We start from the raw sequence: 17,556 nt of genomic DNA on the forward strand, positions 1-17,556 counted from the left end.
GGGAAAATTGGGGAAAAATTGGGGGAAAATTGGAGGAAAATTGGGAAAAAATTTGGTAAAAATGGGGAAAAAATTGGGGGAAAATTGGGAAAAATTGGGGAAAAATTGGGGGAAAATTGGGAATTCATTGGGAAAAAAGAGAAAAAAATGGGAAAGATTGGGGAAAAATTGGGGAAAAAATTGGGGAAAAATTGGGGAAAATTGGGGGGAAAATTGGGGGGAAAATTGGGGAAAAATTGGGGAAAAATTGGGAAAAAATTGGGGGAAAATTGGGAAAAATTGGGGAAAAATTGGGGGAAAATTGGGGAAAATTGGAGGAAAATTGGGGGAAAATTGGGGAAAAAATTCAGGAAAATTGGGAAAAAATTTGGTAAAAATGGGGAAAAAATTGGGGGAAAATTGGGAAAAATTGGGGAAAAATTGGGGGAAAATTGGGAATTCATTGGGAAAAAAGAGAAAAAAATGGGAAAGATTGGGGAAAAATTGGGGAAAAAATTGGGGAAAAATTGGGGAAAATTGGGGGGAAAATTGGGGAAAAATTGGGGAAAAATTGGGGAAAAATTGGGGAAAAATTGGGAAAAAATTGGGGGAAAATTGGGGAAAATTGGGGAAAAATTGGGGGAAAATTGGGAGAAAATTGGAGAAAAATTGGGGGAAAATTGGGGAAAAAATTCAGGAAAATTGGGAAAAAAATTTGAGAAAAATTGGGGGAAAATTGGAGAAAAATTGGGAAAAAATTTGTTAAAAATGGGGAAAAAATTGGGGGAAAATTGGTGGAAAATTGGGGAAATGGCTGGAGGAGCAGCTACCCCGGGAACTCCAAGTACAAGGTGAGGAATCCCAAATTTTCCAAAATTTTCCCAAATTTTTTCAAGAAATTCCACATTTTTTGGGATTTTTTTCATCAATTTCAAAAAAAAATCCCAATTTTTTCTGATTTTTTGGGGATTTTTTAATGAATTTCTAAAAAATCCAAATTTTTTTTCTCTTTTTTTGGGAATTTGGGGAAAAATTGGGGGAAAATTGGGGGGAAAATTGGGGAAAAAATGGGGGAAAATTGGGGAAAATTTGGGGAAAAATTGGGGGAAAATTGGGAAAAATTGGGAAAAAATTCACGAAAAAATTCACGAAAAAATTCAGGAAAATTGGGAAAAAATTGGAGAAAAAAAGAGAAAAAAATGGGAAAGATTGGGGAAAAATTGGGGAAAAAATTGGGGGAAAATTGGGAAAAAATTAGAAAAAAATTGGGAAAAAAATAGAAAAAAATTAGAATGAAATAGGATTTAAAAAGGGAAATTAAAAATATTGATAAAATTTGTTTTTTTTTTATTTTTAAAGTCAGCAGATACCACGGCTTTGAGCCACACGGTGCCGGGCCTGAGGGCGAACACCAGGTACGAATTTTCAGTCATGGTGACCAAAGGACGACGTTCCAGCACTTGGAGCATGACAGCTCACGCCACAACCCACGAGGCAGGTGAGGCAGAATTCCCAAAAAAATTGGGAATTCCAGGGATTCAAAAGGAAAAAATTCCCAAGAAAATCGAGGAGGGTTTGGTGGAAATTGGGCCTGGATTTTTTTTTTTGGTTTTTTTTTTATTCTGAGGGAAAAATTCGATCCAAATTTTGGGATTTTGGTGGAATCCGGTCTGGAATTCTCCCTGATCCATAATCCAGGAAAAATTTGGGATGGATTTTCCCTGATTTTGGAATTAAATCCATTTTTATTCCAGGATTTTGTTGTGAGGGGAAATCCGGGCCTGGTCTTTAGGCCTGGTTATTTTGATTCATTTCTGAGGGAAAAATAAATTCATTGAATTCCCAAATTTTGGTATTTGGGTGGAATCCAGTCTGGAATTTCTCCCATTGGAATTCTCAGTCTGGATTTTCCCAAAATCCGGAATTAAATCCGTTTTTATTCCAAGATTTTATTGTAAGGAGAAATCTGGGCCTGGTTTTGGGCCCGGTTTTTGGGCCTGTTTTTTTTCCTCAGGGAAAAATTCCATCCAGGAATTCCCAGATTTTGGGATTTCCATGGAATCCAGTCTGGAATTCTCCCTAATCCATAATCCAGGAAAAATTTGGGATGGATTTTCCCTGATTTTGGAATTAAATCCATTTTTATTCCAGGATTTTATTGTGAGGAGAAATCCGGGCCTGGTCTTTAGGCCTGGTTATTTTGATTCTTTTCTGAGGGAAAAATAAATTCATAGAATTCCTAAATTTTGGGATTTGGGTGGAATCCAGTCTGGAATTTCTCCCATTGGAATTCCCAGTGTGAATTTTCCCAAAATTTGGAATTAAATCCGTTTTTATTTCTGGATTTTATTGTAAGGAGAAATCCGGGCCTGGTTGTTAGGCCTGGTTTATTTTCTTCTTTTCTGAGGGAAAAATTCCATCCAGAAATTCCCAAATATTAGGATTTCCATGCATTCCAGTCTGGAATTTTTCCCATTGGAATTCTCAGTCTGGATTTTCCCAAAATCTGGAATTTAATCCATTTTTATTCCCGGATTTTATTATGAGGAGAAACCCGGGCCTGTTTTTTGGGCCTGGTTTTATTTTATTTTGGTTCCTTCCTGAGGGAAAAATCAACTCCAAGCATTCCCTAATTTTGGGATTTTGATGGAATTCAGTCTGGAATATTCCCCATTGGAATTCTCAGTCTGGATTTTCCCTTATTTTGGAATTAAATCCGTTTTTATTCCAAGATTTTATTGTGAGGGGAAATCTGGGCCTGGTTTTGGGCCCGGTTTTTGGGCCTGTTTTTTTTCCTGAGGGAAAAATTCCATCCAGGAATTCCCAGATTTTGGAATTTCCATGGAATTCAGTCTGGAATTCTCCCTGATCCATAATCCAGGAAAAATTTCGGATGGATTTTCCCTGATTTTGGAATTAAATCCATTTTTATTCCATGATTTTGTTGTGAGGGGAAATCCGGGCCTGGTCTTTAGGCCTGGTTATTTTGATTCTTTTCTGAGGGAAAAATAAATTCATTGAATTCCCAAATTTTGGGATTTTGGTGGAATCCAGTCTGGAATTTCTCCCATTGGAATTCCCAGTGTGAATTTTCCCAAAATTTGGAATTAAATCCGTTTTTATTCCAAGATTTTATTGTGAGGAGAAATCTGGGCCTGGTTTTGGGCCCGGTTTTTGGGCCTGGTTTTTTTCCTCAGGGAAAAATTCCATCCAGGAATTCCCAGATTTTGGAATTTCCATGGAATTCAGTCTGGAATTGTCCCTGATCCATAATCCAGGAAAAATTTGGGATGGATTTTCCCTTATTTTGGAATTAAATCCATTTTTATTCCAGGATTTTGTTGTGAGGGGAAATCCGGGCCTGGTCTTTAGGCCTGGTTATTTTGATTCTTTTCTGAGGGAAAAATAAATTCATTGAATTCCCAAATTTTGGTATTTGGGTGGAATCCAGTCTGGAATTTCTCCCATTGGAATTCCCAGTGTGAATTTTCCCAAAATTTGGAATTAAATCCGTTTTTATTCCAAGATTTTATTGTGAGGAGAAATCTGGGCCTGGTTTTGGGCCCGGTTTTTGGGCCTGTTTTTTTTCCTCAGGGAAAAATTCCATCCAGGAATTCCCAAATTTTGGGATTTCCATGGAATCCAGTCTGGAATTCTCCCTGATCCATAATCCAGGAAAAATTTGGGATGGATTTTCCCTTATTTTGTAATTAAATCCATTTTTATTCCATGATTTTGTTGTGAGGGGAAATCCGGGCCTGGTCTTTACGCCTGGTTATTTTGATTCATTTCTGAGGGAAAAATAAATTCATTGAATTCCCAAATTTTGGGATTTGGGTGGAATCCAGTCTGGAATTTCTCCCATTGGAATTCCCAGTGTGAATTTTCCCAAAATCTGGAATTAAATCCGTTTTTATTCCAAGATTTTATTGTGAGGAGAAATCTGGGTCTGGTTTTGGGCCTGTTTTTTGGGCCTGTTTTTATTTTATTTTGGGTTTTTTTTGAGGGAAAAATTCCATCCAGAAATTCCCAGATTTTGGGATTTCCATGGAATCCAGTCTGGAATTCTCCCTAATCCATAATCCAGGAAAAATTTGGGATGGATTTTCCCTGATTTTGGAATTAAATCCATTTTTATTCCATGATTTTGTTGTGAGGGGAAATCTGGGCCTGGTCTTTAGGCCTGGTTATTTTGATTCTTTTCTGAGGGAAAAATAAATTCATTGAATTCCCAAATGTTGGGATTTGGGTGGAATCCAGTCTGGAATTTCTCCCATTGGAATTCCCAGTGTGAATTTTCCCAAAATTTGGAATTAAATCCGTTTTTATTCCAAGATTTTATTGTGAGGAGAAATCTGGGCCTGGTTTTGGGCCCGGTTTTTGGGCCTGTTTTTTTTCCTGAGGGAAAAATTCCATCCAGGAATTCCCAGATTTTGGAATTTCCATGGAATCCAGTCTGGAATTCTCCCTAATCCATAATCCAGGAAAAATTTCGGATGGATTTTCCCTGATTTTGGAATTAAATCCATTTTTATTCCATGATTTTGTTGTGAGGGGAAATCCGGGCCTGGTCTTTAGGCCTGGTTATTTTGATTCTTTTCTGAGGGAAAAATAAATTCATTGAATTCCCAAATTTTGGGATTTTGGTGGAATCCAGCCTGGAATTTCTCCCATTGGAATTCCCAGTGTGAATTTTCCCAAAATTTGGAATTAAATCCGTTTTTATTCCAAGATTTTATTGTGAGGAGAAATCTGGGCCTGGTTTTGGGCCCGGTTTTTGGGCCTGGGTTTTTTCCTGAGGGAAAAATTCCATCCAGGAATTCCCAGATTTTGGGATTTCCATGGAATCCAGTCTGGAATTCTCCCTAATCCATAATCCAGGAAAAATTTGGGATGGATTTTCCCTGATTTTGGAATTAAATCCATTTTTATTCCAGGATTTTGTTGTGAGGGGAAATCCGGGCCTGGTCTTTAGGCCTGGTTATTTTGATTCTTTTCTGAGGGAAAAATAAATTCATTGAATTCCCAAATTTTGGGATTTTGGTGGAATCCAGTCTGGAATTTCTCCCATTGGAATTCCCAGTGTGAATTTTCCCAAAATTTGGAATTAAAACTGTTTTTATTTCTGGATTTTATTGTAAGGAGAAATCCGGTCCTGGTTGTTAGGCCTGGTTTATTTTCTTCTTTTCTGAGGGAAAAATTGCATCCAGAAATTCCCAAATTTTTGGATTTCCATGGACTCCAGTCTGGAATTTTTCCCATTGGAATTCTCAGTCTGGATTTTCCCAAAATTTGGAATTTAATCCATTTTTATTCCTGGATTTTATTGTGAGGAGAAACCCAGGCCTGAAATTTGGGCCTGGTTTCATTTTATTTTGGTTCCTTCCTGAGGGAAAAATCAACTCCAAGCATTCCCAAATTTTGGGATTTTGATGGAATTCAGTCTGGAATATTCCCCATTGGAATTCTCAGTCTGGATTTTCCCAAAATCTGGAATTAAATCCGTTTTTATTCCAAGATTTTATTCTGAGGGGAAATCCGGGCCTGGTTTTGGGCCCGGTTTTTGGGCCTGGTTTTTTTCCTGAGGGAAAAATTCCATCCAGGAATTCCCAGATTTTGGGATTTCCATGGAATCCAGTCTGGAATTCTCCCTAATCCATAATCCAGGAAAAATTTGGGATGGATTTTCCCTGATTTTGGAATTAAATCCATTTTTATTCCAGGATTTTGTTGTGAGGGGAAATCCGGGCCTGGTCTTTAGGCCTGGTTATTTTGATTCTTTTCTGAGGGAAAAATAAATTCATTGAATTCCCAAATGTTGGGATTTTGGTGGAATCCAGTCTGGAATTTCTCCCATTGGAATTCCCAGTGTGAATTTTCCCAAAATTTGGAATTAAATCCGTTTTTATTCCAAGATTTTATTGTGAGGAGAAATCTGGGCCTGGTTTTGGGCCCGGTTTTTGGGCCTGGTTTTTTTCCTGAGGGAAAAATTCCATCCAAAAATTCCAAGATTTTGGGATTTTGATGGAATTCAGTCTGGAATTTTCCCTGATCCATAATCCAGGAAAAATTTGGGATGGATTTTTCCTTATTTTGGAATTAAATCCGTTTTTATTCCCGGATTTTATTGTGAGGAGAAATCTGGGCCTGTTTTTTTTTCCTGAATTAAAAATTTGATCCCGAAAATCCCAAAATTCCGGATTTTTTTATGGATTTGGGGATTTTATTTTATTTTTTTTTTGGGATTTGGGGGAAATTTGAGCTGGGTTTTATATAAATTTGCTGAAATTCCTGTGGAAAAGGGGGAAAATTGGGAATTTAATGGGAAAAATCGGGAATTTCCAGGGAAAAATTGGGATAAAAAGGAAAAATTCCTGGAATTTTGTTGGGAAAGAGGGAAAAAATGGGAATTCTCAAGGAAAAGATGGAAAAGGGGGAAAAATTTCTGGAATTTTCCAGGAAAAGGGGGAAAAAAATCTTGGAATTGTCTGGGAAAAGGGGTAAAATATCCTGGAAATTTTCAAGGAAAAATGGGAATTTTCTTGGAATATTGGGGGAAAAATGGGAATTTTCTTGGAAAAATGGGAAAATCTCTGGAATTTCCCTGGAAAAATGGAGAAAAAATGGAAAAGTTCCGGAAAAGGTGAAAAAATTGAGGAAATTTTTCTGAAAAGTGGAAAAAAAATGGGAATTCTCAGAGAAAAATGGGAATTTTCTTGGAAAAAGGGAAAAAATCCTGGAATTCTTGGGGATAAATGGGAAAAATCCTCAAAATTCTCATGGAAAAGTGGGAAAAAATGGAATTTTCTTGGAAAAAGGGAAAAAATCCTGGAATTCTTTGGGATAAATGGGAAAAATCCTCAAAATTCTCATGGAAAAGTGGGAAAAAAATGGAATTTTCTTGGAAAAATGGGGGAAAATGGGAAAAATCCTGGAAATTTCTCCAAAAAAATGGGGGTAAAAAATGGGAATTTTCCTGGAAAAATGGGAAAAAATCCACAAAATTCTCATGGAAAAAGGAGAAAAAATGGGATTTTTCATGGAAAAGTGGGAAAAACTTTAGAATTCTTATGGAAAAATTGGAAAAAACCCACAAAATTCTCTTTAAAAAAGTGAAAAAAAGGCCAAAAATCCTGGAAAATCCCAATTTTTGGCCAGAAAATTCCAATTTTTTTCCTGGAAATTTCCAATTTTTATTTTTTTTCCCAAAATTCTCGATTTTTTTCAGCTCCAGGTTCTGCTCCCAAGGATTTGACAGCGATTTCCAGGGAGGGAAAACCTCGGAATGTGGTGCTGAGCTGGCAGCCACCGCTGGAAGCCAACGGGAAAATCACCGGTAAAAATTCCAAGTTTTTTTTGTGTTATTCCAAGAAAAAAAAAAGTGGGAATGAGTGGAAATATTCCTAAAAAATGAAAAAAAAAAGTCCAAAAAATTCCTTTAAAAATATTAAAATTTGTGGAAAAACTGGAAAAAAATTCCCAGAAATTGTTGAAAAATTCAGGGAAAATTCACAAAAAAAATCCCTAAAAATTCCCCAAAATTCCCTAAAAATCCTCAAATAAATCCCTTAAAATCATCAAAAAAAATCCTCAAAAAATTCCGAAAAAAAATCCCCAAAAATAAAAAAAAAATCTCCCAAAAATCCCCCCAAAATTCTTATAAAAATCCCAAAAAATTCCCAAAAAATCCTCCAAAAATCCCTGAAAAATTTCTAAAAAATCACTCAAAAATCCTCAAAAAATTCCTAAAAATGCCCAAAAAATCCCTTAAAAATCAGAAAAAAAATCAAAATAAGTCATGAAAAAAATTCCCAAAAAATTACCTAAAAATTCCCCAAAATTCCCCAAAAATTCTCAAAAAAACCCTTAAAAAATCCCCCCAAAATTCCCCTAAAATCAAAAAAAATTCCCCAAAAATTCCCTAAAAATTCACAAAAAATCCCTAAAAAAATCTCCCTAAGAATTCCCTAAAATCTCAAAAAAATTCCCCAAAAAATTCTCAAAAATTCCCCAAAAAAACCCTTAAAAAGTCCCCAAAAAAATGCCTAAAAAATCCCCAAAATTCACAAAAAATTCCCTAAAAATCCTCAAAGAAATCCCTAAAAATCCTCAAAAAAAATCCTCAAAAAATTCCTAAAAAATCCCCAAAAATAAAAAAAAATCTCCCAAAAATCCCCCCAAAATTCTTATAAAAATCCCAAAAAATTCCCAAAAAATCCTCCAAAAATCCCTGAAAAATTTCTAAAAAATCACTCAAAAATCCTCAAAAAATTCCTAAAAATGCCCAAAAAATCCCTTAAAAATCAGAAAAAAAATCAAAATAAGTCATGAAAAAAATTCCCAAAAAATTACCTAAAAATTCCCCAAAATTCCCCAAAAATTCTCAAAAAAACCCTTAAAAAATCCCCCCAAAATTCCCCTAAAATCAAAAAAAATTCCCCAAAAATTCCCTAAAAATTCACAAAAAATCCCTAAAAAAATCTCCCTAAGAATTCCCTAAAATCTCAAAAAAATTCCCCAAAAAATTCTCAAAAATTCCCCAAAAAAACCCTTAAAAAGTCCCCAAAAAAATGCCTAAAAAATCCCCAAAATTCACAAAAAATTCCCTAAAAATCCTCAAAGAAATCCCTAAAAATCCTCAAAAAAATCCTCAAAAAATTCCTAAAAAATCCCCAAAAATAAAAAAAAAATCTCCCAAAAATCCCCCCAAAATTCTTATAAAAATCCCAAAAAATTCCCAAAAAATCCCTCCAAAATCCCTGAAAAATTTCTAAAAAATCACTCAAAAATCCTCAAAAAATTCCTAAAAATGCCCAAAAAATCCCTTAAAAATCAAAAAAAAATCAAAATAAGACATGAAAAAAATTCCCAAAAAATTACCTAAAAATTCCCCAAAATTTCTCAAAAAACCCTTAAAAAATCCCCCAAAAATTCCCCTAAAATCAAAAAAAAATTCCCCAAAATCCTCAAAAAAATCCCCAAAATTCTCAAAAAAATCCCTAAAAAAATCTCCCTAAGAATTCCCTAAAATCTCCAAAAAATTCCCCAAAAAATTCTCAAAAATTCCCCAAAAAACTCTTAAAAAATCCCCCAAAAAATCCCTAAAAAATCCCCAAAATTCTCAAAAAATTCCCAAAAAATCCTCAAATAAATCCCTAAAAATCATCAAAAAAAATCCTCAAAAAATTCCTAAAAAATCCCCAAAAATAAAAAAAAAATCTCCCAAAAATCCCTCCAAAATTCTTATAAAAATCCCAAAAAATTCCCAAAAAATCCTCCAAAAATCCCTGAAAAATTTCTAAAAGATCACTCAAAAATCCTCAAAAAATTCCTAAAAATGCCCAAAAAATCCCTTAAAAATCAGAAAAAAAATCAAAATAAGTCATGAAAAAAATTCTCAAAAAATTCCCCAAAAATTCTCAAAAAATTCCATAAAAATTCACAAAAAATCCCAAAAAAATCCCTTAAAAAAACCCCAAAAATTCTTAAAAAAATTCTTAAAAATTTCCAAAAAATTCCCCAAATCCTCAATGGTAAAAATTCCAAGTTTTTTTTGGGTTATTCCAAGAAATAAAAAAGTGGGAATGAGTGGAAATATTCCTAAAAAATGAAAAAAAAAATCTCCAAAAAATTCTTTTAAAAATGTTAAAAATTCGTGGAAAAAATGGAAAAAAATTCCAAGAAATTGTCGAAAAATTCGGGAAAAAATCACAAAAAAAATCCCTAAAAATTCCACAAAATTCCCTAAAAATCCTCAAATAAATCCCTAAAAATCATCCAAAAAAATCCTCAAAAAATTCCTAAAAAATCCCCAAAAATAAAAAAAAAATCTCCCAAAAATCCCCCCAAAATTCTTATAAAAATCCCAAAAAATCCCCTAAAAATCCCTAAAAACCACCCCAAAAAATCCCTTAAAAATGAGAAAAAAAAAATCAAAATAAGTGTTGAAAAAAATTCTCAAAAAATTCCCTAAAAATTCCCCAAAATTCCCCAAAAATTCCCTAAAATCCCGAAAAATCCCTCCAAAAATCCCTCAATAATTCCCCCAAAATTCCCCAAAAATTCTCCAAAAATCCCTAAAAAATTCCCCCAAAATTCCCCCAAAATTCTCAAAAAATCCCTCAAATCCCCCCAAAATCCCCCCAAAATTCTCCAAAAATACCTAAAAAATTCCCCCAAAATTCCCCCAAAATTCTCCAAAAATCCCTAAAAAATTCCCCCAAAATTCCCCAAAAATTCTCCAAAAATCCCCAAAAAATTCCCCAAAAATTCTCCAAAAATCCCTAAAAAATTCCCCAAAAATTCTCAAAAAATTCTCAAAAAATCCCTAAAAAATTCCCCAAAAATTCTCCAAAATTCCCTAAAAAAATTCCCCCAAAATTCCCCAAAAATTCTCAAAAAAACCCCTAAAAATTCCCAAAAAATCCTCAAAAAATCCTAAAAAATCCCCAAATAATCCCTAAAAATTCCAACAAAAATCCTCAAAAATCCCCCAAAAATTCACCAAAAATCCCCAAAAAATCCCTTCAAAAATCCCTAAAAAATCCCAAAAATTCTCAAAAAATTCCTCAAAAATCCTCAAATAAATCCCAAAAAATCCCCCAAAATTCCCAAAAATATCCTGAAAAATCTCCCAAAAATTCCCATAAAATCTTCAAATAATTCCTAAAAAAATTCCCAAATAATCCCCAAAAATTCCGGAAAAATTCTCAAAAAATCCCCAAAAAATCCCTAAAAATTCTCAAAAAATTCCCAAAAATTCACCAAAAAATCCCCCAAAAATTCTCAAAAAATCCCCCAAAATTCACCAAAAATCCCCAAAAATTCTCCAAAAATCCCTAAAAAATTCCCCCCAAATTCCCCAAAAATTCTCCAAAAATCCCTAAAAAATTCCCCAAAAATTCCCCAAAAATTCTCCAAAAATCCCGAAAAAATCCCCCAAAAAATCCAAAAAATTCCCCAAAAATTCTCAAAAAAATCCCTGAAAATTCCCCAAAAATTCTCCAAAAATCCCTAAAAAATTCCCCCAAAATTCCCCAAAAATTCTCAAAAAAATCCCTAAAAATTCCCAAAAAATCCTCAAATAATTCCTAAAAAATCCCCAAAAAATCCCTAAAAATTCCAACAAAAATCCTCAAAAATCCCCCAAAAATTCACCAAAAATCCCCAAAAATTCACCAAAAAATCCCCAAAAAATCCTTTCAAAAATCCCTAAAAAATCCCAAAAATTCCTCAAAAATTCCCATAAAATCCTCAAATAAATCCCTAAAAAATCAAAAAAAAATCCTGAAAAATCTCCCAAAAATTCCCATAAAATCTTCAAATAATTCCTAAAAAAATCCCCAAAAAATCCCTAAAAATTCTCAAAAAATCCCCAAAAATTCACAAAAAATCCCTTAAAAATCCCTTAAAAAATTCCCAAAAAATTCCCCAAAAATTCACCAAAAATCCCAAAAAAATCCCTTCAAAAATCCCTAAAAAATCCCAAAAATTCTCAAAAAATTCCTCAAAAATCCTCAAATAAATCCCAAAAAATCCTTCAAAATCCACAAAAAAATCCTGAAAAATCTCCAAAAAATTCCCATAAAATCTTCAAATAATTCCTAAAAAAATCCCCAAAAAATCCCTAAAAATTCTCAAAAAATCCCCAAAAATTCACAAAAAATCCCCCAAAAAATTCTTAAAAAATCCCCAAAAAATTCCCCAAAAATTCCCCAAAAATTCCAGAAAATTCCTGCCTTTTCCCCATGCCATTCCCGTTATTTCCCCCAGCCTACACTGTGTTCTACTCCCTGGACAAGAACGCTCCTCTGGCCGAGTGGATCCCGCAGTCGGTCGGATCCGAGCGCCTTTCCCATCAAATCCCCCCTTTGCTGGAGCCCCAAAAATCCCAAAAATTCCCCCAAAAAATCCCTAAAATCCCGAAAAATCCCTCCAAAAATCCCTCAATAATTCCCCCAAAATTCCCCAAAAATTCTCCAAAAATCCCTAAAAAATTCCCCCAAAATTCCCCCAAAAATTCTCCAAAAATCCCTAAAAAATTCCCCCAAAATTCCCCCAAAATTCCCCAAAAATTCTCAAAAAATCCCTAAAAAATCCCCAAATAATCCCTAAAATTTCCAACAAAAATCCTCAAAAATCCCCCAAAAATTCACCAAAAATCCCCCAAAAAATGCCTTTAAAAATCCCTAAAAAATCCCAAAAATTCCTAAAAAATTCCCCCAAAATCCTCAAATAAATCCCAAAAAATCCCCCAAAATTCCCAAAAATATCCTGAAAAATCTCCCAAAAATTCCCATAAAATCTTCAAATAATTCCTAAAAAAATCCCCAAATAATCACCAAAAAATCCCGAAAAATTCTCAAAAAATCCCCAAAAAATCCCTAAAAATTCTCAAAAAATTCCCAAAAATTCACCAAAAAATCCCCAAAAAAATCCCCCAAAATTCTCAAAAAATCCCCAAAAAATTCACCAAAAATCCCCCAAAAATCCCTTAAAAAATTCCCAAAAAATCCCCAAAAAATCCTTCAAAAATTCCCAAAAAATTCCCCAAAAATTCCCCAAAAATTCCAGAAAATTCCTGCCTTTTCCCCATGCCATTCCCGTTATTTCCCCCAGCCTACACTCTGTTCTACTCCCTGGACAAGAACGCTCCTCTGGCCGAGTGGATCCCGCAGTCGGTCGGATCCGAGCGCCTTTCCCATCAAATCCCCCCTTTGCTGGAGCCCCAAAAATCCCAAAAATTCCCCCAAAAAATCCCTAAAATCCCTAAAAATCCCTCCAAAAATCCCTCAATAATTCCCCCAAAATTCCCCAAAAATTCTCCAAAAATCCCTAAAAAATTCCCCAAAAATTCTCCAAAAATCCCTAAAAAATTCCAACAAAATTCCCCAAAAATTCACAAAAAATCCCTGAAAATTCCCCAAAAATTCCCCAAAAATCCCTAAAAAATCCCACAAAATTCCCCAAAAATTCTCCAAAAATCCCTAAAAAATTCCCCAAAAATTCCCCAAAAATTCTCAAAAAATCCCTAAAAAATCCCCAAAAAATCCCCAAAAAAATCCCCAAAAATTCTCAAAAAAATCCCTAAAAATTCCAAAAAAATCCTCAAATAATTCCTAAAAAAATCCCCAAAAAATCCCTAAAAATTCCAACAAAAATCCTCAAAAATCCCCCAAAAATTCACGAAAAATCCTCAAAAATTCACCAAAAATCCCAAAAAAATCTCTTCAAAAATCCCTAAAAACTCCCAAAAATCCCTAAAAAATTCCGCAAAAATCCTCAAATAAATCCTTAAAAATCCCCAAAAATATCCTGAAAAATCTCCCAAAAATTCCCATAAAATCTTCAAATAATTCCTAAAAAAATCCCCAAAAAATCCCTAAAAATTCTCAAAAAATCCCCAAAAATTCACAAAAAATCCCCAAAAAATCCCTTAAAAAATCCTCAAAAAATTCCCAAAAATTCCCAAAAAAATTCCCGAAAATTCCTGCCTTTTCCCCATGCCATTCCCGTTATTTCCCCCAGCCTACACTCTGTTCTACTCCCTGGACAAGAACGCTCCTCTGGCCGAGTGGATCCCGCAGTCGGTCGGATCCGAGCGCCTTTCCCATCAAATCCCCCCTTTGCTGGAGCCCCAAAAATCCCAAAAATTCCCCCAAAAAATCCCTAAAATCCCTAAAAATCCCTCCAAAAATCCCTCAATAATTCCCCCAAAATTCCCCAAAAATTCTCCAAAAATCCCTAAAAAATTCCCCAAAAATTCTCCAAAAATCCCTAAAAAATTCTCAAAAAATCCAAAAAAATTCCCCAAAAATTCTCAAAAAATCCCTAAAAAATTCCCCAAAAATCCTCAAATAATTCCTAAAAAATCCCTAAAAATTCACTAAAAATCCCCAAAAAATGCCTTTAAAAATCCCTAAAAAATCCCAAAAATTCCTAAAAAATTCCCCCAAAATCCTCAAATAAATCCCAAAAAATCCCCAAAAATTCCCAAAAATATCCTGAAAAATCTCCCAAAAATTCCCATAAAATCTTCAAATAATTCCAAAAAAAATCCCCAAAAAATCCCTAAAAATTCTCAAAAAATCCCCAAAAATTCACAAAAAATCCCCAAAAAATCCCTTAAAAAATCTCCAAAAAATTCCCAAAAAATTCCCCAAAAATTCCATAAAATTCCTGCCTTTTCCCCATGCCATTCCCGTTATTTCCCCCAGCCTACACTCTGTTCTACTCCCTGGACAAGAACGCTCCTCTGGCCGAGTGGATCCCGCAGTCGGTCGGATCCGAGCGCCTTTCCCATCAAATCCCCGATCTCCTCCTCGATTCCGGATATTTTTTCCGCATCCAAGCTCGAAATTCCAAAGGTTCCGGTCCCATCTCTGATCCCATTTTCTTCAGGACAGCCAAAGGTTTGGAAAAAAATTGGATTTTTTGGGGGATTTTATTGGATTTTTTGGGATTTTTATGGGGAATTTTTAGGGATTTTTTGGGATTTCTTGGGGGATTTTAATTGGGTTTTTTTGGGATTTTTTGGGATTTTTTGGGATTTTTTTTGGGATTTTAGTTGGATTTTTTTGGGATTTTTATGGGGAATTTTTAGGGATTTTTTGGGATTTTTTGGGATTTTTTGGGGGATTTTAATTGGATTTTTTGGGAATTTTTTGGGATTTTTTGGGGAATTTTTAGGGATTTTTTGGGATTTTTCGGGAATTTTTATGGGGAATTTTTAGGGATTTTTTTTGGATTTTTTGGAATTTTTATGGGGAATTTTAAGGATTTTTTGGGATTTTTTGGGATTTTTTGGGGGATTTTAATTGGATTTTTTGGGAATTTTTTGGGATTTTTTGGGGGGATTTTAATTGGATTTTTTGGGAATTTTTATGGGGAATTTTTAGGGATTTTCGGGGATTTTTTGGGATTTTTTGGGGGATTTTAATTGGATTTTTCTGGGATTTTTATGGGGAATTTTTAGGGATTTTCGGGGATTTTTAGGGATTTTTTGGGGGATTTTAATTGGATTTTTTGGGAATTTTTAGGGATTTTTTTTGATTTTTTGGGAATTTTTATGGGGAATTTTTAGGGATTTTTTGGGATTTTTTGGGGATTTTAATTGGATTTTTTGGGAATTTTTATGGGGAATTTTTGGGATTTTTTGGGATTTTTGGGGGGATTTTAATTGGATTTTTTGGGATTTTTTGGGAATTTTTTGGGATTTTTTGGGGGATTTTAATTGGATTTTTTGGGAATTTTTATGGGGAATTTTTAGGGATTTTTCAGAATTTTTTGGGATTTTTTGGGGGAGTTTTAATTGGATTTTTTGGGAATTTTTATGGGGAATTTTTAGGGATTTTTGGGGATTTTTATGGGGAATTTTTTGGGATTTTTTTGGTTTTTTGGGATTTTTATGGGGATTTTTTTTGGGATTTTTTGGGATTTTTATGGGGAATTTTTAGGGATTTTTGGGGATTTTTGGGGATTTTTTTGGGAATTTTAATTGGATTTTTTTGGAATATTTATGGGGAATTTTTAGGGATTTTTTGGGATTTTTTGGGATTTTTATGGGGAATTTTTAGGGATTTTTTGGGATTTTTTGGGATTTTTTGGGGAATTTTAATTGGATTTTTTGGGAATTTTTATGGGGAATTTTTTGGGATTTTTTGGGATTTTTTGGGAATTTTTTTGGAATTTTTTGGAATTTTTTTGAATTTTTTTGAATTTTTTTTAAATTTTTTATTAAATTTTTTTTATTTATTTGCAATTTTTTTGGAATTTTGGGATATTTATTAAAATTTTGGGTTTTTCTTAATTAAAATTTTGGATATTTTTTGAATTTTGTTCATTTTTTGTGCAAATTTTTTGATTTTTCAGGATTTTTTTGGGGAAATTTTCAATTTTTTCTGCTTTTTTTTTAATTTTTTATGGAATTTTTAAACCTTTTTATAATATTTTTTAATATTTTAGAGAATTTTAGACACTTTTTAAAGTTTTATTGGGAATTTAGGGAGGGTTTATGGATTTTTTTGGGAATAATTTGGGAATTTTATGGGATTTTGGGGGAATTTAATTGGATTTTTTGGGATTTATTTGTGAATTTTAATGATTTTTTTTTTGATTTTAATTAAATTTTTTGAGTGTTTTTAATAGAATTTTGGGCAATATTTGGGATTAATTAAAATTTTTCATGGATTCCTTTAAAAATTTAGGGAATTTTTAAAGTTTTATGGAATTTTTGGAATATTTTTTGCATTTTTTTTTGAGATTTATTGGGAATTTTTAAATTTTTATTTCAATTTTTGGGAATTTTGGGGTGGATTTTGAAGGAATTTTTGAAGCTTTTCATGGAATTTTGGGATTTTGGGGTTTTTTAATGGGATTTTGGGGGAAAATTTTGGTTTTTTTTTAAATTTTGAGCTTTTTTTCTATGAAAAACTTCAAAAAAAAAGGGAAAAATTCCCAATTTTTTGCCTCTAATCCCAAATTTTTTTCTTTTTCTTTTCCAGCAGAAATTCCAGATAAAATGCCCAACGACCAAGGTAAGAAATTCCCAAAGAATTCCCAAAAAATTCCATAAAAATTCCAAATTTTCCCTAAAATTCCCCAAAAATTCGAAAAAAAATCCAAAAAAATTCTGGAAAAAAATCCTAAAAATTCCAAATAATTCTCAAAATAAAAAAATTCCATAAAAAATCCAAAATTTCCCAAAAAAACTCAAATTAATTGAAGAAAAAATTTCATAAAACTCAAAAAAAACCCCAAAAATTCCATAAAAAATCCAAAATTTCCCAAAAAATCTCAAAATAATTGAAGAAAAAATTCCATAAAATTAAAAAAACCCAAAAATCCCAAATTTCTTTTAAAATTCCTTAAAAATTTAAAAATAATTCCAAAAAATTCCATAAAAACTCAAAAAAACCCCAAAAAATTCCATCAAAATCCAAAATTTTCCCAAAAATTCCCCAAAAATTTGAAAAAAAATCCAAAAAAATTCTGGAAAAAAATCCTAAAAATTCCAAATAATTCCCCAAATAAAAAAATTCCATAAAAAATCCAAAATTTCCCAAAAAATCCCAAAATAATTTAAGAAAAAAATTCCTAAAACTCAAAAAACCCCAAAAATCCCAAATTTCTTTTAAAATTCCTTAAAAATTTAAAAATAATTCCAAAAAATTCCATAAAAACTCAAAAAAAAACCCCAAAAATTCCATAAAAATCCAAAATTTTCCCTAAAATTCCCCAAAAATTTGAAAAAAAATCCCAAAAAATTCTGGAAAAAATCCTAAAAATTCCAAATAATTCCCAAAATAAAAAAATTCCATAAAAATCCAAAATTTCCCAAAAAATCTCAAATTAATTGAAGAAAAAATTCCATAAAATTAAAAAAAACCCCAAAAATTCCATAAAAATCCCAAAATTTCCCCAAATTTCTAAAATAAATCAAAAAAATTCCACAAAATCCAAAATATTTGGGAATAATTCCAAATAAAATCCATAAAAATCTCCAAATTTCCCAAAAAATCTTGAAATATTTTAAAAAAAATCCCAAAAATCCCCAAATCTTTTAAAAATCTTCTCCAA

At 32.7% G+C, this 17,556-nt stretch overlaps 1 protein-coding gene across 1 annotated transcript in view; it reads left to right on the top strand.

Annotated features, from left to right (window-relative positions):
* The first annotated feature begins 798 nt into the window (after window positions 1-798).
* Window positions 799-17,556, top strand: part of DCC (DCC netrin 1 receptor) — a 58,499-nt gene continuing 41,741 nt past the window's right edge. The window contains exons 1-5 of the mRNA XM_086867433.1: window positions 799-830; window positions 1,339-1,477; window positions 7,208-7,315; window positions 14,196-14,390; window positions 16,482-16,514. Coding sequence (XP_086723559.1) covers window positions 1,411-1,477; window positions 7,208-7,315; window positions 14,196-14,390; window positions 16,482-16,514 — 403 coding nt within the window. The 5' untranslated portion in view covers window positions 799-830; window positions 1,339-1,410. The remainder of the gene's footprint in view (window positions 831-1,338; window positions 1,478-7,207; window positions 7,316-14,195; window positions 14,391-16,481; window positions 16,515-17,556) is intronic.

The sequence above is a fragment of the Cyanistes caeruleus genome, chromosome Z (genome assembly GCF_971803275.1).
Source record: "Cyanistes caeruleus chromosome Z, bCyaCae1.hap1.1, whole genome shotgun sequence".
Taxonomy (NCBI): domain Eukaryota; kingdom Metazoa; phylum Chordata; class Aves; order Passeriformes; family Paridae; genus Cyanistes; species Cyanistes caeruleus.